The sequence below is a fragment of the Sceloporus occidentalis genome, unplaced genomic scaffold (genome assembly GCF_023333645.1).
Source record: "Sceloporus occidentalis isolate IW3139 unplaced genomic scaffold, rSceOcc1.0.p SCAF_89, whole genome shotgun sequence".
Classification (NCBI taxonomy): Eukaryota; Metazoa; Chordata; class Lepidosauria; order Squamata; family Phrynosomatidae; genus Sceloporus; species Sceloporus occidentalis.
In genome coordinates, this window is record NW_028317069.1 from 1,699,681 (window position 1) to 1,718,333 (window position 18,653).

The 18,653-nt window shown below is 39.5% G+C and overlaps 1 protein-coding gene across 1 annotated transcript in view; it reads left to right on the forward strand.

The window, feature by feature from the left end:
- Window positions 1-2,415: 2,415 nt before the first annotated feature.
- The window catches only part of LOC149284677 (calpain-3-like), a 29,392-nt gene continuing 13,154 nt past the window's right edge, over window positions 2,416-18,653 (forward strand). The window contains exons 1-10 of the mRNA XM_089496421.1: window positions 2,416-2,688; window positions 9,580-9,649; window positions 10,724-10,842; window positions 11,665-11,798; window positions 13,072-13,240; window positions 14,069-14,200; window positions 15,233-15,316; window positions 15,924-16,009; window positions 16,233-16,310; window positions 16,613-16,773. Of these exons, the coding sequence (XP_089352547.1) occupies window positions 2,416-2,688; window positions 9,580-9,649; window positions 10,724-10,842; window positions 11,665-11,798; window positions 13,072-13,240; window positions 14,069-14,200; window positions 15,233-15,316; window positions 15,924-16,009; window positions 16,233-16,310; window positions 16,613-16,773 (1,306 nt within the window). The remainder of the gene's footprint in view (window positions 2,689-9,579; window positions 9,650-10,723; window positions 10,843-11,664; window positions 11,799-13,071; window positions 13,241-14,068; window positions 14,201-15,232; window positions 15,317-15,923; window positions 16,010-16,232; window positions 16,311-16,612; window positions 16,774-18,653) is intronic.

Sequence of the window (18,653 nt, forward strand, 5' to 3'; positions counted from 1 at the left end):
TACATCGAACTAAATCCCCCTTTTCTCTCCTTTTATTTCTTTACTCCCCCCCCCCAGACTACTGCATGTTTTTAATTGGTGACGGACTGCGCCTTTAACATGTGACACCAATAAAAATAAGTCTCTGTGTTTTAAAAAGTCACTGATTATGTGATATTTCATTTATGGTTTAGGTAAGCATTAACCCCAAAAACCACGACTTTGCGACTTATCATAGAGGATGAGGAGTCATACAGAATATTAAGCCATTCAAGTTTCTTCATTTGCCTTGTTTTGTAGCGTGTGTTGTCGTTTCCAGTTTTTGTCCAGCTTTTTGCTACTCTTGTAACCGTAATATACATTATTTTAAACATAATTATTTTTATATACAATATGACGATACCCATGATTTCTTGCAACCTTGGATGCTCCCAATAAATGAATGGTTATTGTAACCCATAGTGTAGCAATGTAACCTTTATATAAATGTTTATAAAACTCTGTCATCAGATACTTCTGCTATAAATATAACGCAAACTACATTATCCAGAATTTGAAGTCTGAGGTTTCCAGGGAGTTGTGCTTCCATCGCCTTGGCTTCATTATACATTATGAAGGGTCAACCTCAAGAAGCTTCTGTTGTAGGAAGAGCTTGCCACATCCTGACATCCTGAATAATGTATAGTTAAATAAGTGACATTTTTCCCGTCACCTCACCCATTTAATAACACATTATACAGGGCCAGCTCAGCCCTTCATGATGGATAAATCCACCAATGTTGGACCTTCACAATGAAAAATGAAGAGATGGAGATAAACTCCACTGGAAACGTTCCTCCCAACTCTCCCTTTAGTGAATAAATCCTAAGTAAATACATTTTGTTTACGTCACCAGAGCTGTCTTCTCCTTGTCAAGTCCTAGTTGAGATGTATGGCTGGCGATGCCTTTGGGACCTGGACAAAGTTGATGTCCATCAGATTGATTTATAAAGCTAAACATCTTCCCTTTTTTTATTTCAGGAGGTTTTATTCTATCCAAAGTTCACAGAAAGTCAATAGATCTCTGAACTGAAAGGAGGTGTGCGCACAGGGCAGAGGTTGGAGAAGGTTAATTCCAAGCTAGGGAACGTTACACATTCATTGTTGCGTCTCCTTTGAACTGTATAGTTATGATATTCTGTTTGATTAGTACAGAAAGCTGTAACGTTGGGCAATAAAGGTACAGGCCGAAAGACAAGATTATGCTTTACTGGTTGAATATTAGCCAGCTCTGCTGAATATTACACCCAACATTCCACATTCTACAGGTAAGTAAAATGACGGTGATTAGAAACAATGCTATAAGAGCGGATGGCTTCGACCCTCCTGTTGGGATTTGTGATTACTATACAAATTGTACTTAACCATAACGTAAATCCGGATTTTGTCTCATCTTTGAGGTTTTAAGCAGGGTATCTATGAGGAACCATGCAAGAACTTTGCAGTATTTAGGCTAAAGCGAGTTCAATTTACCAATTTAAGTCATAAGTCATTAAGAGGATGACTACTTAAAATTAGAGGACAATTGTAAGACATGAGCTGGTCTGGGGCCAAGCTTGCACCTTGGCTCAACTCATCGAGTTACCTATGACGGCAGAGGACATGCAGTCCATGGAGTTCATAAACTATAACAGAAAATTGGATTGACAACTCGTCCCTCTGACGTCACAGGTCATGATTCTATCTGAATGCGGTATGACCGCACAAGGAAAAAAAAAAGGCAGGCGACAACTGTATTATGCCATTACAGTGGTGAAAATTGTCTTCCAACTTAATTACGTATGAATGCTATCTCAGGATTGTCCAACTAGCTCTTGGAATCCTGACAATCTTTTAGAATTTATGCAGTTAATTTGTGATTAATCACCGCGTGTCACATAATCTTGTCTCCATTGTCAATCCCCCGTGGCGACATTGTCGCATTTATTTAATAATGCTTATATATATATATATATACACACACACACAATTAAATCTTTCGCAAAGGAATAATGAGGTTTCAACGCAACAGTTCCCTAAGGTCACGTTGTGATTAGAGGAATCTGCTTGCCTTGAAAAGTATTTCGGTTTATTTTTAGCTCCGGGATAAAACTTCTCAGTTGCCATCAAGTCACAGAAGACACACACACACACACACCGCACAACTTGTTGAGTGATTATCCATGTGCGATTGATTGATCTCTGCTTACGGGTTTCCTTCAGAAGATACCAAAGCGAAATGGTGTTCTGGACCTTCTGGCACATTAAAGTCAATTAGAAAAAAAGAGCAAGACAGGACAGATATTGAGTTTTTTTTGGCAGACTTCCTCTATTCTGCGTTCGCTGGGAAGTTGTGAAATCCTCTATAGATTTACTTCTTTTTTTTTTTTTTTTTTTTTTAACATATACAGACTCTCCATGCCTTCAGAAATCGTTCCTACGGTTGCGGAGCCGACTCAGGCTGGGTCAGTACCCGCTACCAGCTCTGACGGCGGCACGGGCGGAATCTACACAGCCATTCTCAGCCGGAATTTGCCTATTATTGGCGGGCGTGAAAAAACCTTCGAAGAGCTCAGAAAAAAATGCCTGGAGAGAAATGTCCTGTTTGAAGATCGGGAGTTTCTAGCAGACGACAGCTCGCTGTTCTACAGTCAGAGTTTGCCTGTGAAGTTTGATTGGAAAAGACCACCGGTAAGTTTAATTTTATGTTTTGGGGGATAAAGAGCATGGACTTTCGCTCCGAAGGTATTGAGGGCATCATCAGCCTGCAGACATTTACAAGGTTTTTTTGTTTTAAATAAATTTATGAATTTAAAATTTAATTTGGGGGGGGGGGATTAGCTTTTTGCTTTGCTACAGAGAAGGTTTTTTCAAATAAGCATTACTTACCCATTTTTATGGGGGAGGGGGTTATGAAAGAAAAGAAAACCTAATAAATATATTTTTACAACACTGCATGGATGTATACTATGCTAAAAAAAAAAAAAAAAAAAAAAAAGTGTGCCCCCTTTAAATTGTCATTACTGCATCACTGAATATGGAATCATTTTGATTATGATTATGATGAAGATACTCTCTCGATATAGAAGTGCTTGATGATATAGTAGGGCAGATATGTTGATAAATTGTTATTGTTTAGCACAAAAATGGTTTTATAAGAATAGTTGATTTTTTTTTGGGGGGGGTGGGGGGGCTGAGAGTAGGTAAGGAAATAAAGTGCAGTAAAAACCCCTGGCAGACCTTTACAAGACTGATCAACTTGCTTTGCTTTGACACCAAGGTGACAAACAAGACACCAAGGTTGTAGGAAGACTAGGTATCCTCTCTATTTTAGGGGACATCTGTCACCCGGTCCTCTCTGCCTTCTTTGACCTGCCACCCTAAGCCTAGTCATCCTAGGCAGGAATACATCCGAATGAAGCCATTTCGCTTAGAAAACGTAGAATATCTTTTTTTCAGAATTGCTTACTAGAAAAAGGGATTATGATTAACTGAGCATGCACGGTGATGCATTGTAGGGATTAAGCCAGTGTATGCGAAGAATGAGTAACAGTAATTGGAGTATACGAGACGATGCAGCCAAGGTCCGAATACAGAACATTAACAACGTTTAGGAGAAGGAAGAGATGACCGTGGGTCTATGTTATAAGTCACTTACTGCGCAATCAGGAGTAAGCCCAGGAAGTTGTGTGCTCGCTTTGGGACTACTCGCTGGGAAGACAAGCTCCACTTTCTGATGTAGCAAAAGTGAAAGCGTGTTCGAAATATCCTTGCAAGGCAATACAAGTGCCAAGTTCAACAACGGAGCTTCTATTACTTTGCCCAGTCCCGCTGTGCCTTGGCTGCGTTCTAGAATTTGATTCAGAGCGTCTGGAATGCCCAGGCTATAGGAATTTCCCTTTCGCCATCTAAATCATCCTTGTGATTTGTTGCTTGAAATCTAAATAATCAAGTGGCTGTTAAGGATGGCAAAGGAATGCTACGTACACAAGTGTATAGGATTCTGGATATAGATCAGGTTCTCCTACGCACTGCACCACTGTATTTATTTCCCCAACGTTTCATCGTTATCACTCTTGCTCTTTAGATCCATGAATCCTATAAACATAAAAGGTATCATTTAGTTGCCCCATTTGAAAATGTCTGAACATGATGTATGAGGACACTCTCATTGTAACTAGTGGTAAGAAAAAGTGTAGCTGGGCTTTACTTTATGAAGGTACTTTGCGGGGTATAGCTCGTAGGTCTCGAACTCTCATTCACTTTTTGTGGTCCTTCCTTACATACAAGCTTCCATACATGCGCACATGTGGACTTTCACTAACCCCTGAGTGACACGCGATAAGCTTACCCCCAGTGAGCTCCAGTGCTGGCTCTGCACATGCTACAGATGTGGGCCTATTCATACGCCTATGCTCAGAAAGCACTCCCTTTCATTTCAATAGGAGCGCTTTCCTGCCCTTGATTGACTTCCAATTGGCCAATCGTTGGCAAGAATTAAGCTATAGAGGAGGAGGCCAGCCACTGAGCTGCAGTTTCTACCCTTAGTTTCAGGCAAGTGCTTTTTTTTTAATAAGAAATATTATTGTTTGTGCGTAAATCAGCATGCTGTCATAGCATTATGTCATGTTCATTTGATAGGACTGACAGCTGTTTTTAGCTGAACCTAGATGAAGGTAATCCGCAAGGTAAACCTGATGCCTTTGCATGTCACAAGACCATTGTGGCTCAAATGATAAAATTCATCTAGACCAAGGTGACCCTACTTAACATAGATATATTTTATCTCACTATAAATTACCCGGTACTGATTACTAAGTTAGAAGCAATGCATTGGAATTTTCTTAAAACAGATGCTGTTGCCAAGCGTGCAACAACAGAACATTTTTCTGAATTATGCTTGGAATAAGGACCCATGCGTTGCGTGTCTAGTAGTTGTACATATATTTCCATTGCATCTGAAGGAAGAGTTAATGTTAAAAATAAACCATGGGTTGATATAGTAACGGAATATGTAAAGCTCTGTCCGATGTGGATTCCAAAGGTTCTGAAACACATAGCGGGAGATTGCCTTACAATACGAGTGGCATATGGCTTGTGCAGGTGCTATGGATCTGAATCTCGCTCAGATGGACTTAAAGCTTATTCCGGTTCTGTACAACCCCGATTTCTCCTCTGGTCTACAGAAGTTTAGTTTACTCTTTGCAAGTCTGAGAAAGACACTTCATATACCATACGCTGAAACCCTTCGATACTTTTATTTTAACTAAATGCGGCTTCCCTGAAATAATAAGCTTTGAGATGACCTATGCTTCCAAACAAAGGCAGCCATAGTTGATTTCTCAACTATACTCCAACATCTTTCAGCTATCATAGTTACAACTCAACTTGGAAGCATCCCCTAAAGCTGTACTGTTACAGTTACCCCCAACTTACAAAAACACAAAATCAACTCATAGAGTGTGTGAAGCTACCACACAGACGTTGCGATCCTTAATAATGTGCGGAATCTGCCCAAAATTCATTATGGGGTCAGTAGACTTCTCGCTGACATGTTCTCCATCCAGTATTTTAAGAAGATAATTGAATTATCCAATTGAAAAGAAACATTTTGGATATGAAACAAATATTTTAGAAATATTATACAAAATAAAATTTAGAAAAAAAACTCAAATACTTTAAAAAAAGAATAAAAGATTATTCAACATTAGCAATTTTTTTCTAAAATTATCCATAAACCGCTCTTTTATATGAAAGTTTGGAAATCGATTTAAGTTTTTAATTTCATTTTGTACTGACTAACTGTGAAATAAGCTGGAAGATTTACAGACTTGTAACCATGCCAAAGAAATATGATGTAATATCCCCCCCCAAGGCGGAAACATGGGTATTAAAGCTTCATTAGCTCGGAACAATGGTGCAAAGCAGATCCCTTATGTATTCATTGGCTTGTATAGGATTAGTGTATACTGTCTGTTTAGAATGGTCAGTGCCCTGTTCTGTTGACTGCAGATTTTATAAAGGATGAATGCCTTCTGCTGAGACAGGGCAAGCTTGGATGTGATTTGTTTTACATGCTAAAGCTAAACAAAGAAGAACAAAAAATAATTAAGCAAACCGTAAACCACCGAGCAGGCTGGTGGCTCACTTAGAAAGCCATCCATTCCTATGAACGCTGCCTATCGTAGAGCCCACAGGTATGAAATCCCATTAGTGCCATAGAAAAGTCATAGCAGAAGATTGCCTTGGGACCATTTCTACCTCGGAACCCGGGAACGTACATGGTAATCCCACCACGTTCCAGCCAAGAGTGAATTATCTGGTTGGATTTATGCCTAGTGCACATTGGAAGTCTAGTGCCATCCAATAAATCCTGTGTACAGCCATGCCGTTTATACCCATGGGGTTCCTTTGCGACCGTGTGATCCGGGAAAGAGATCGGAGGAATGGAGAGGGATCCCTGGTGAAGCCACTGAGATATGAGAATCAGGATTTCACTGCTTTAAGAAAAGAGTGCGTTAGCAAGAAGAAGCTGTTTGAAGATGACATCTTTCCAGCTGGAGGACAGTCATTGGGTTACAAAGAGTTTGGACAGAAAGCCTCCAAGGTGAAGAACATTGTCTGGAAAAGACCAAAGGTGGGAATTCATCTCTCCATATCATTTTACTGTGTCTATGGAGCTCAAAAAATCCAGAAAATAGGATTTTTTTTAATAGTATTTATTTTTTCAGCAGCTAAATCACTTGATGTTAACTTAAAACCTCTGTGTTATAATGTACCTCGATAGCTAGAGGTAAATTGAGGCTCAATGTAATATATAAAACATATCCTACAAAAATAATCGATTTAATTATTAATTTGCCGATTAAATTAGTTCATAAGATGTGATGTAGACATCGAGACAGATGGGGTCATCTTATTTCATGTTTACTGTGCAAAATCCCAATGTTTATTTACCTGATTAATGGCTGACAATTCAATAAGCCAGTTATAGCGACACATTTTAATTACATTTTTCAAAATAACTCACAGAAAGTGCGGACAATACCATCTGGGCTAGATAGAAGGTTTTCTGCGTCACCTGGGGAGAAAAAAATAAAATAAAAAGTAATCGGTCAGAAGATACATGCTTACAAAAATGTCACTTATTTACAAACACAGGATTTGATGTGGATTCCTAGTCTTGTCTCCAAATTCCCTTGGACAACCTTTCCAATAAATTAAATAAATAAGTTACATATAAACCTCTGACCCTCTTGTTTTGGATAATGGCTTCTTGCTGTAACATTTCTCTCCTCTTCTCCTTTGTTAAATCCCTTTAAATATTTAAATGCTCGTATTTTTATAAAGCAGGTAATGACCCAATGCGACTGCAATCACAGTACAAGTTGGTACAATTGACGGTTTTATTTATTAGGTATTTGGGGAATGTTTTGCGGTGTTTAGTTAATACAAAAATGTTTTGTTTTATAACATGAACCTTCCAATGCAGTCAGTCGATTTCTAGTACAGTCTCATTGTGGGGTTCCCCCCCCCCTTTTTCTTTTTTCCTTTTTTTTCTCTCTCTTTTTTTTATTTTTTATTTTTTTATTAGATGAGCAGTGTGTTTTCTGGACAGTGTAAAATGATAAATCAAGCAATGAGAAAGAGTTGTACTGCACGACCCATTGCATGTTTTTTAATTTTAATAATATTTCTGTATAAATTCAGTATTAAAAATGTATAATTTTATTTATTACGCATTTAAAATGTAATATATTTTTTAATGTGAAAAAATGACATTCCAAGCAACTTCTCTAATGAAAAAAAAAAAATCTACAGTTTACATATTTTGTGTTCTTCGGATCAATGGAAGCCTGCCAGAACCATGCAAACAAAAGTGGGGCCCCCGTCTGGCATAATCATTACTACCGTAGCGTTGTGTCTATTGTGAATGCGTTCTAGCCAGATAAGCACATTCACTAAGTCAGTGTTGCTTTTCTAGTGAACTCTGGGGGACCTACATTATATCAACAAACCAACTATTCGATGATCTGATCTACAAAAATCCGAGCAAGCGCTTTAAGTACAAAGTCTGAAGGGGGTAGTAAGAAATACCAAATATACATGGTTTGTGCTTGGTGTTATGAATACCCGGATCTGGACGAGTTTAAATGAGTATAAATGCTTAAATAAGTAGGAAATGTTATATAGATAAGTCCTAAATGACCACAATAATGCGCACATATCTTTTTTCAACATTATTCGTCTACACGTCTCATTAACATAAACAGCTATCAACAGAAAGATAGAAGTTCTTGGTAAAGCCCCTCTCCTAACCACATCCCTTAAAGGAAAAGTTTCCCTTTTTGGCCCATTGACATGTTGAGAAGTATGAGTCTGGATGATGGGGGCATTATCTTTGTCAAGCCAGCCTGGTTTTCTGTTTTGACGATAACTCCTCAGCAGAGGACCTGTCTTGTCCTGCGAGTGCCATTCATTGTTCAACGCCTCATTAAGGAGATTTTGACCTTTTTGCCTTTCTGGATTGATGTAGTTCTAAGCCTCATTGCTGAAGGAAGTCTTCCAGTATATATGCAGATTTTCGAGCAATAAATCTGTTTTATTGTCCGTAAATATACGAGTTCTACCGGATGATGGTCAGAGACGTCCTCCAGAATTACTGCTGGCCTCTCTTCAAGCATTAATTTATTAACATGAAGAAAACTGTATTATGGCATTTGAGCTGATAGAAGTCAATACTACGGGGAATTTAAAAATGCATGGGATTGTCATGAGGTTCCTGAATAGAACGTGAGACCAACGACCAAGATCTGTAGACTAGATGGGCTGAATGGATCTTCTCTAATGTCATATTTCAGGTTTGTACTATACCCCAAAAAACCATAAACTTTTCACTGCTTTAACATAGCAGTATTTTAGAGGAAAAACACTGACAACATTTGTCAACCCAACCTGGGTAATAACTGCTCTATGAGCAGCAATACTTCTGCTCCTTCTCCTTACCACCTATCATGGAAAGGTCACACCATCTAACACCAAAGCTAATTTTATTTTCATGTGAATAATTAAGCCTTCAACGTATTCAACTGCAAATCAACTGTTGGTTTTGTAGAACATTCATGATTCAGTTCGCCAAATCATTTTTATCTAAATTGGATAGATAGCTGAACTTTGATCTTTCAGCTAGAATTGGGGCTAGTAGTCCTAAATAAATTACAAGACAGGGGGTGAGAGGAGAGGGAGATCTCATTGGTAAATGCAAACTTAATTGTCATTGCCTACTCAATACTCATGGGAAATCACGTTGACGGTAACATGTCTTCAATAACACCATCTCCTCTAGTGTCCATAAAACATTGTATGTTTGAGAAACTACTTACTGGACCACTAGACTCAAAATACAAAATCATATAGGAACCAGACATTTATGTTAACACATCAAGGAACAGAGATACAAGTATATAACGGAGGTGCCAATAATTGGAAAGATGATATCGTTATATTGCGTTTATGCTGCATTACTGGTTGCAGATGTTTACTCGTTCTACTGAAAATATTTTTCTCTTTTGTTTGACGCAGGAAATATGTGAAAATCCCCAGTTTATCATTGGTGGAGCAAACAGGACAGACATCTGCCAAGGAGATTTAGGTAATATTAATATTCACAAATATTTACATTGAGTTGACAATACAAGGTAGTGCGCAGCTAGGCATGGCTCCAAAGTGCTTGCTCTTACCCATCGTCCATCCAGGTTTTCCCAAGGTCCTATCTTTCTGTTTAACCGGTTAGTCGAGTTGTGAGGTCTTGGCTTTCGATGTATAAGACCTCGTCATGCGATATTGTTGCCAGCCATTATCTTCTGTTCTTGCATACGATCTTCCTTGATCAAAATCCTCCATGTTGGGGCATATATCATTCTAAACCAATATTATTTATTTCTGAAGCCATCCTTTTTGGTATGTAATAATGTATGAATATGACATTATTATTATTATTAATATTTATTGTTTTATATAGCGCCATCAAATTCCATAGCGCTGACATGCCAAGAAGTCATAAGAGATTTGTTACTCAGCTCTTTGCTTTCTCAAAACATCATGAGTTTGTTCTTCTACTTCTCGGGGTATTTCCATGACAGTTGCTTGTAACTTTCCTTTCCTTATGAGTCCTACACATATAAGTGTAAGCATGTACCTCGTTTCTAGGATTGCCAAGTGGCCAATATATGTCTGGCTTGAAGTTTTTTGTGGGTTTTAATGGTCAGGCCAGTTGGATATCATGACCAGCTATATAAAGAGCTGGTTTTTGTAGACGGAAGGCAGGCTGTTTTCTTACAGCCCGTTATCTCCTCTGACAGTAGAAGCTGGCATTGCTGGCTCCTAAATGGCACATAATGTAACAGGGGCAGCCTCCCCTCGGTCAGCAGACTAGATACAATGTAGCGAAAACAGTAACTAATGCTGGAGTACAGAGCGTTGGATGTGTTGGCATAACGTAAACAATGTCCTCCATGCCTTCAACGCATAAGAGAGCCGTTACTAATAATGAAATCTGCATAAATGGAACTGCCTCCCAAAACATGGCTCCTAAATCTAAGACGAGACCAATGAGTCTTTACAGCAGAAAAAATGGGCAGACTAGATAGGGCGAATGTTTCTGTGTTTCGAGGGCGTGTGAGCCTTTGGGTATCTTTTACCTACATTTACATTTTTTCCTCCCCAGGTGACTGCTGGTTCTTGGCTGCCATTGCTTGTTTGACGCTGCATGAGAAGCTACTTTTTCGTGTCATACCGCCAGAACAAAATTTCACTGACAACTATGCGGGGATATTTCATTTCCAGGTAAGGAAGTAGCTTACCATAGTTCTCATGTAATCCAATTATTTCTGCATTGTGCTGGAGAATAATATAGATTTTATTATTTAAGCATTTGGGGGGCAGATAAAGGTAAAAAAATGAAGCTATACTGTGCATATCAATCTGGACACATTAAAGTGTGGATGAATAATCAGCGGCTATAAATAATATGGTTGTTCCACTTTATAATAAACATTAGATCTGTCACTGGATTCATTTCTCTGAAGGTTTAATCACATAGAAACTGAAACAAATGTCTCAGGTTTTGTGCTGGTTTGTCGTCAGCGCCTGCTTTGTGCCATATGATTATTATAGTAATTCAACGGTTCCAGGGATTATGTTTTTAATTCAATTCAGAGCATGCAGAACAAGAGCTCCAAGCAACCACTTAGGGCTCCAGTGATCTAAGAGATTGGACAAGGGTTATAAAGAAGGAATTTTTCTTGCTCATTCCCCTCCAATGCATTAGTGACCCTCTCCTTTCGTTGCCTCCAGTCTTAATCCTTGTACTGCCCTCTCTAACCCTAATCTTTTGTTACCACTTTGCCAGCCCGTAGGTCCCTGTGCCACCTTCTTTCAAGGTTCTCCAATCTATGCCTACACAGACATAGTCCACAGAACCTTTTAGTGCCCGCCATTCAAAGCGTAAGATATATTCATACAAGCCACTTCTGAGGTGTTTACTTGGCTCTTACTTTTGGAATGTTCTTCCGCTATAGGTTATCAGACACATCCTACACAAATCACAACAGACCTAGCTCTATTCCCACTGTTTCTAACTGTCCTTTTGTTTCCCCCCCCCCATAGTTCTGGCGTTATGGAGACTGGGTGGATGTGGTTATTGATGACTGCCTGCCAACTTTTAATAATCAGCTGGTGTTTACCAAATCTTCCCAGCGGAATGAGTTTTGGAGTGCCCTGCTGGAAAAAGCTTATGCAAAGTAAGACTATTTTACTGTGAGATTTCTTACTTTAGGTGAAAACAATACCAAGGTCGAGTATTGATGGTTTGTGCCGGAGCTTTACACTAAGGCAAAGGAGCTGTCTCTCTTATGCATACAAAACATTGCACGCAGAACCTGAGAATGATTTCATCAGATCTGTTATATCTGCATCCTATTAAAGATGGAATCTCTCTGGGCTGCCTTAAAAGTCCATGTGGCCCTGGGGAAGCCTCTCCTTGGCCCCCCTGACAAGTCCCCCAAGCACCCCTCTCACCTCTGCACTCCTTTCTGTCTTTGTACCCCTCCATTATACCCTGTTTCCTACTTCAAGTTCCATTGCTTTCCCCTCCATCCATCCTTATTCTGGCACGAGGGCCAATCGCAGTTGCCCCCTATGTAGTGCTGGGAGTCCAGAAAGCTGCTCCAATTTGCTTTATGACAATAGAATCTGTGCTGAGCACTGAAACACCGATATAGAGACATGCGTTTCTATCTACAGATACAATAATAATCAAAAATTACCCAATGTCTTACCCTTAAACAACTGGTACCAATACTGCCGAGTCTCCGCAAATACGTAAAATGGATGCCTTCACGTTCATTGAATATTATACATCTGTTGCCAAGGCTTCCACGCTGACATTTACAAGGCATATATAAAGAAGCAATTCATTGCAAAAGAAGAACGTTTGAGCCAACGCAAGTGATCAGATATCAGAGGCCGGGTAGTACATGGAGTCCTCCAGCAGCTGTGTTATCGTCCCAACTCTGATCACCATTTTCTGCCCTTTAAAAGTTACAAGAAGTCTATTTTCTAACACCACATTAAAGCTGGATGTCCATTTATAAGCTTTTCAAGTGTCCCCTTTTTTAAGGCACGGCGTGTTCACCCCAATTTCTTGCAACGCTTTATATATCAACATGGTGATAAATATCACAGCTGGCGGGGGTCAGATTATAGACACAAACATTTAAATAGTTTATTTAAAGGAGCACTAATTCTTGATTACACCCCCATCCTCTGTGTCAGCTCCAATAACCCTCTTTCACCCCAAGTGTGATGTTTGATTGAGAAACATTCTAGTTAAGAATTATGCTTGTGTAGGACACCATTCCTGGTGGACTCTGGCCAAGTGCCCACATTGTCCTTGCAATTAATATTTGCTTGTCTGGCTAACCACTCTGATTTCATTCAGCAGGATATTATTTGATATTGGAAGGAGAACATGTTCTTCTGAGATATCTCAGGTTCTTCATTCTCTAATTTTAGGCTTCATGGATCCTACGAGGCTCTCAAAGGTGGGAACACCACTGAAGCCATGGAGGATTTCACAGGTGGGGTGACGGAATTCTACGAGATTAAGGATGCACCAAAGGACTTGTTCAAAATTCTGAAGAAAGCTTTTGAAAGGGGCTCTCTCATCGGATGCTCAATTGATGTAAGTGTAAGGAAATCTAACATTTTTACGGGTTGTAGACCAACTATTCTGGCTTCCAGAGAGCACTCATGCCACGTTTTTCTTTAGATCAGAACACTTGAAAAAGTTATTAAAAGCCAATGAAAAATGAAACTTAAAATGATTTAACCAAGAGACCGCCAGTTTCAGCATTGATGATAATTCTGACCACAACAGCTGGCCACAGGGAAGGGGATTCTGGGAAGATTTATTTTTAGTTATCATTTAACAAGCAGCATTCCCAGCTGCGGTGTACTTGGCAGCACCTGTTCCTTTCTGCGCTTTTATGGATTTATTATACAGCAACCATATGTTTTTTTATAAATTCATGTAGCATTTCTGACAACAAGTGTATTACTGAAATATCACTTAAAATATCCATAAAACGCACTTTTTTTTTTTTTCTAGTTTCTTGCTTATTCTTTCTAATGTATGGAGGAGGAAACTGAAAACAGCAAAAAAATTTCACTTAAAACTCATATTTAAAAAAAAATAAAAAATTAATTTTACGTTTTCTGCACCACTGAGTTGTGGAAAGATAAAACATTTCTTGTCGCCACATTAATTATACATGATGCCGGGCCAACTTGGCCTTTGAGTTGAGGGATTTGCCAGTTTGGGTTTTGGCCGCCGTAAATGTTTCCCCATCTCGGCCACATCCCATGTGACCTTGTATTCTCTAATCTACTTTGGACAGATAAATAAAGTTCTAAAGTATTAATCATTTTTTAGCTCTTTTTTTTTTTATTTTTATTACATTTGTTCCTCTAACATATCTTCTATATATGTACTCTCTGTTGCTGACTCCAGGAAAAAAATGAGTTTTCCTATGGGATTGCTCCCCCAAGTGACATTGGGGAAGCAATAAGACGAATGATAGAAAACGTGGGCGACTCGCAAACCGATTTAAATGGCAAAGGCTTGGATCCACGGCCATATGCGGTTTGTATGCACTTTCGCATGGTATGGTGGCTTTTTGAAAGAGCGTAGCTGTTGTTGGAATTATCTGTCAATAACTAGGCTTAAATAACAGTGTTAACTTTTTTGTTGCATTTGGTAGCCTTGCTTGCATGAGTATGAAGGAGAGAGACAGAAATCGGGCATACTGACATGTTTTGTATTGTACGTACTGATTTATTTACTAAACCCAGAGTGGACTTTAGCAAGTAAAAGCGGACTTGGGTATTGGCCTGGGCCAAACTCACAACCTAAACTCTGCAGCATTTCCCAGCGCCTTGGGTAATGGTACTGATGATACATTATGATTGAAACTGAACGCTGCCCCAATTTATGAAGATCTGAACATTATCTCCTAAGACAAACTTGACTTCCAAGTAGGCACCAATAGGAGAAAATCATCCCAACGGCAACGTGGACAACATGACTTGACTTAATTGAGTTCCAGCGGGTAGAAGAGCAATTGGTTGATGCAGTTAAACCAGAACTAGTCCGGCTCTCAATGAATCAAGTGACCAACTCGTCAGCCGACGATGGAGTACAACCGAAGTCAGTAGGAGATTCACATTTTCTGAATGCTGTGGGGTTAGGCCATTTCAGGAATGGACATTGTGGACAGACCTGTCGAGGATCGGATGTATGATAAACTTGCAATAAAGTCAAATTAGTCTGAGTAATGTAACATGAAACATGAATTGGTATATTTTATCGCAAGAGCTCCTTCAGAATAATATAATGTGACCAAGCGTTATTTTTTGCTCTGGGATCTGCAGAATCATGGAGTTGTAGAATGATTTTGCATCTTGGTATTTGCTATACATTTGCTCCTAGGAATGATAATTAGTCTTACTGGGGCTGCGCATGAGAGTGACGTGAAGAAGTTAAAACCTAGACGTCTTAAACGAACGATTGAATGTCTAGACGCACATATTATAATTTAGTTTATAATTATTGCATGAAGAGCTTTGTTTTATATAAACCGTATACATATGCGTCATTTCTCCTTTTCTGTTTTAGGCTATTGTACCTGCTCAGTTTGAGACCCGCATGGCCAGTGGACTAGTTAAAGGCCATGCTTATTCTGTAACTGGAGTGGAAGAGGTAGGGCGTCCATTTTTTTTTTTTTTTGGGTTAACGGATTAAGTTTTTTGCTTCATGTATAGCCAGAGGTATTCTATTGCAGGACGTTTCAAAGTTCGTTCCCAGATACCCCCAACCATGTGCATTTTTTAAGATCCCATCGGTGGCCAACATATTTTACGCCTACTAAAAAAACCACTGGTGCTCCTTGGATGAAGCTCACGTTTGGTCTGTAGTTCAGCACCAATATTGGGTTATTCTGTTTTAAGGAATTGATCCTTATTTTCATGGTAGCTTTCTTTTGGTCTACTGGAAGAGATCTCCATCTACATTCTTTTTCCATTGTTGGGTCAATGATATTTGTCCAGTGAGAGGACAAATTCCAAAACCAATGCCAATGGCAAACCCATTTGTTTTTTCTTGCTAGAATTTAATAATATCTTTCTATTTATCCGTCTATATCTGATTTAGTAAACATGTTGCTGGTACAGATACAGTTTCATCCTACTTATTCTTTATAGAAAATCCTTTAGAGTCTTGTAAAGAAGGTTGTGATCGACCAACAATGTTTAGTTTATTCAAAGTCTAAAATATATTTTCTTTTGTTTGTATTTTTCCGGCGACCCAGACCTCGTTTAAAGGAGCTAAAGTTAAGCTTGTCCGTCTGAGAAATCCTTGGGGGCAAGTGGAATGGAACGGATCTTGGAGTGACAAGTAAGATCTTAGCTACAGAATTCACCATTGATGAACATGATGATGTGATTTATTTTTGTTTTGGGATAGTGGCTTTTCTTCTATTTCTATAACTAGTCAACAAGAAGCTGCCCATCAAAAACCATGCTCTAGGCCCATAACATGCTCAGTTAGGCATTTTTATCTGTAATATAAATAAAAATGTATTATGTCCCCCTATGCTGACTTTTGTTTTAATGCGCAGCTCAAAAGAGTGGGCCATCATAGATAAATCGGAGAAATCCCGCCTGCAGCATCAGATAAAAGAAGATGGCGAGTTTTGGTGAGAAAAACATGAAATTGTATTTCCTTCCTCCATGGTATTTAGTGCACTAAATATTCCGCAGTAAATTATCTAATCATTTCTAATTACATCAACAATTCTGTGAAGCGTCTGATAGTTTGCCACAGAAAAAGGTAGAGATGGGAAGGAATATCGGAGTCCATAACATAAAATCATTCTTAAATACATCTTGGGTAAAAGGGCACACGCAACAGTAACAATACAAATAAAATAATTATTTGCTATACTTACATGCATTTATATTTTCGATAACCATATTTAATCCATTTTAATTTCTTTAGGATGTCGTTTGATGATTTTATGAAGAACTTCACAAAGTTAGAAATCTGTAATCTGACCGCAGATGCTCTAGAATCCGATCAACTCCAAACATGGACAGTGTCTGTTAATGAAGGACGATGGGTCAGAGGCTGCTCAGCTGGGGGGTGTCGGAATTTCCCAGGTATTATTGGTTATTAAGTAGCATTTAAGAGTGTTTATTTACTTTACAGCGTTATAGGGCACACAAACGTGACTATACAGCATTTCCACAACATCCATTTCTTATGCAAAGCCTTTGTCCCTTGTTAGTTAGAAAGGCATAGCCTTATTTTCTAAGAATGCCTATACAAAGACAATTCTTTTCTTACAAGTACTTTGCACCCCTGTGTGGACCTGAGCTCCCACCTGCCCTGGACCTCATTGTGAATACCTTCTTCTGTAGTCCATCGGTATCTGTATCCCCGGCTCATGGGTGCCTTTCCTTTGTGCTCCGCAGAGGGTCCTTGTCACAGGCAGGGCTATCGGCCGAGCCGTGATGTGGGAGTATGGGTGTACCAAGGGTTAAACACCAACCAGACTTCCGGTGCGTTCAGCCACTTTCCCCGCAGGGCTCCAAGCAACCACCACCAACCCCAACCAGTCACCCCAAAACTCCCAGTGTAAAACACGCTGCCACCACCAAGAACTTTAAAACCGGGCGTCTTAGGTTACCCAAAAACAACCAGACTGCGATAACTACACAATCCCCAAACTGATATCTATATAGTTAACCGCTTAGTAACGTGGCATGTCTATATGTATACAAAAGGCTATCTCTAGGCTGAATTCGGTTAGAGAACAAAGACAGAACTGATTAAAAATGTTTAATCTGAGCATAAAATGGGTCACAGTGCTGTTACACAAAAATGCATATAAAAAGAGACATAGACTTAGATAGTACAAAACAGTGTAAAATAAAAGGGATAAAACAGAGTATCATACCATACTTCCTTGGAGCCTTGATGTTGCCTCTGTGATGGTAAAAACAGGCTCTCCCCATTACCAATTGCCCACCTTTTTATCCCCCCCCCAAGACCGCCCTTTTCCTGTTACCTGAGCAAGGGGATGGGAGTAGGGGGTTCAGAACTATGACCTTCTGAAGAGGGGGTTATATCTTCTCAACTTTGGTCTGGGATCACAAAATATGTAATATGACGCTGGCTGAGCTTGGCATAATTATGACACCAGGATCATCATAATTCTCTGGTCCTAGTGATCATTTTCATACCAAACTCCACACCTGTATCAGTTGGCACAAGGACACGTTCGCATAACACTTGTTATGGTCATGCCTGCATGGCGTGTTTGGTCTCCCTGAGACCAGCACATCGCAGGCATAAGGATGCAATGTACGATGGGGCCCAAAAGTTATGTACCCATCATATTTTGGACATTATACATTTAATAATTTTACCCTGTGTCTATTGATACCCTGTCTCCACACCCCAGGGAGATGTAGCCAGGATGTCTGGCCCTTCACTCTTCCACAGGAATCCCTTCCTGTCCAAGGTGACAATACCCAGCATGGGGTAATCAAGTTTTATTTTGGGTTCTGGCTCCAAAATGGAAGGTGTGAACAAATGTTACTGGACTTAGCATCAGTCTTCTGTCTTGGACTTCCCTCCTTCATCTTCAAAGCTACCTCTTGCTTACCCAACACACTCAGTCCCGGAGGCACTTGTTCTATTTCCGAGTCACTTACACTCACGCTGACAGAAATAAAATACGTATTAGTAATAAGAAATCTGCGCATTCAAGTGATAGTGAATACAATGTGTTACATATGCCGATGGGTATTATGTGTATCCAAATACAATTATCTTCCGTACTCATTATTCCTTTAGCCAGTGCTCTCTGCACCCCTAATAAACTCACGCTCTAGGGGCATGCCCAACCTGCCTTATGGAGAATCAGACACTGACTGTACCTCCAGTGAATTGCCCCATGCCCCTTTTTTATTTTCTCTCTTTGGCCCCATGGAGTAGCTGTACAAAGACAGATGGGATTGAGTGGTCTGGCGCC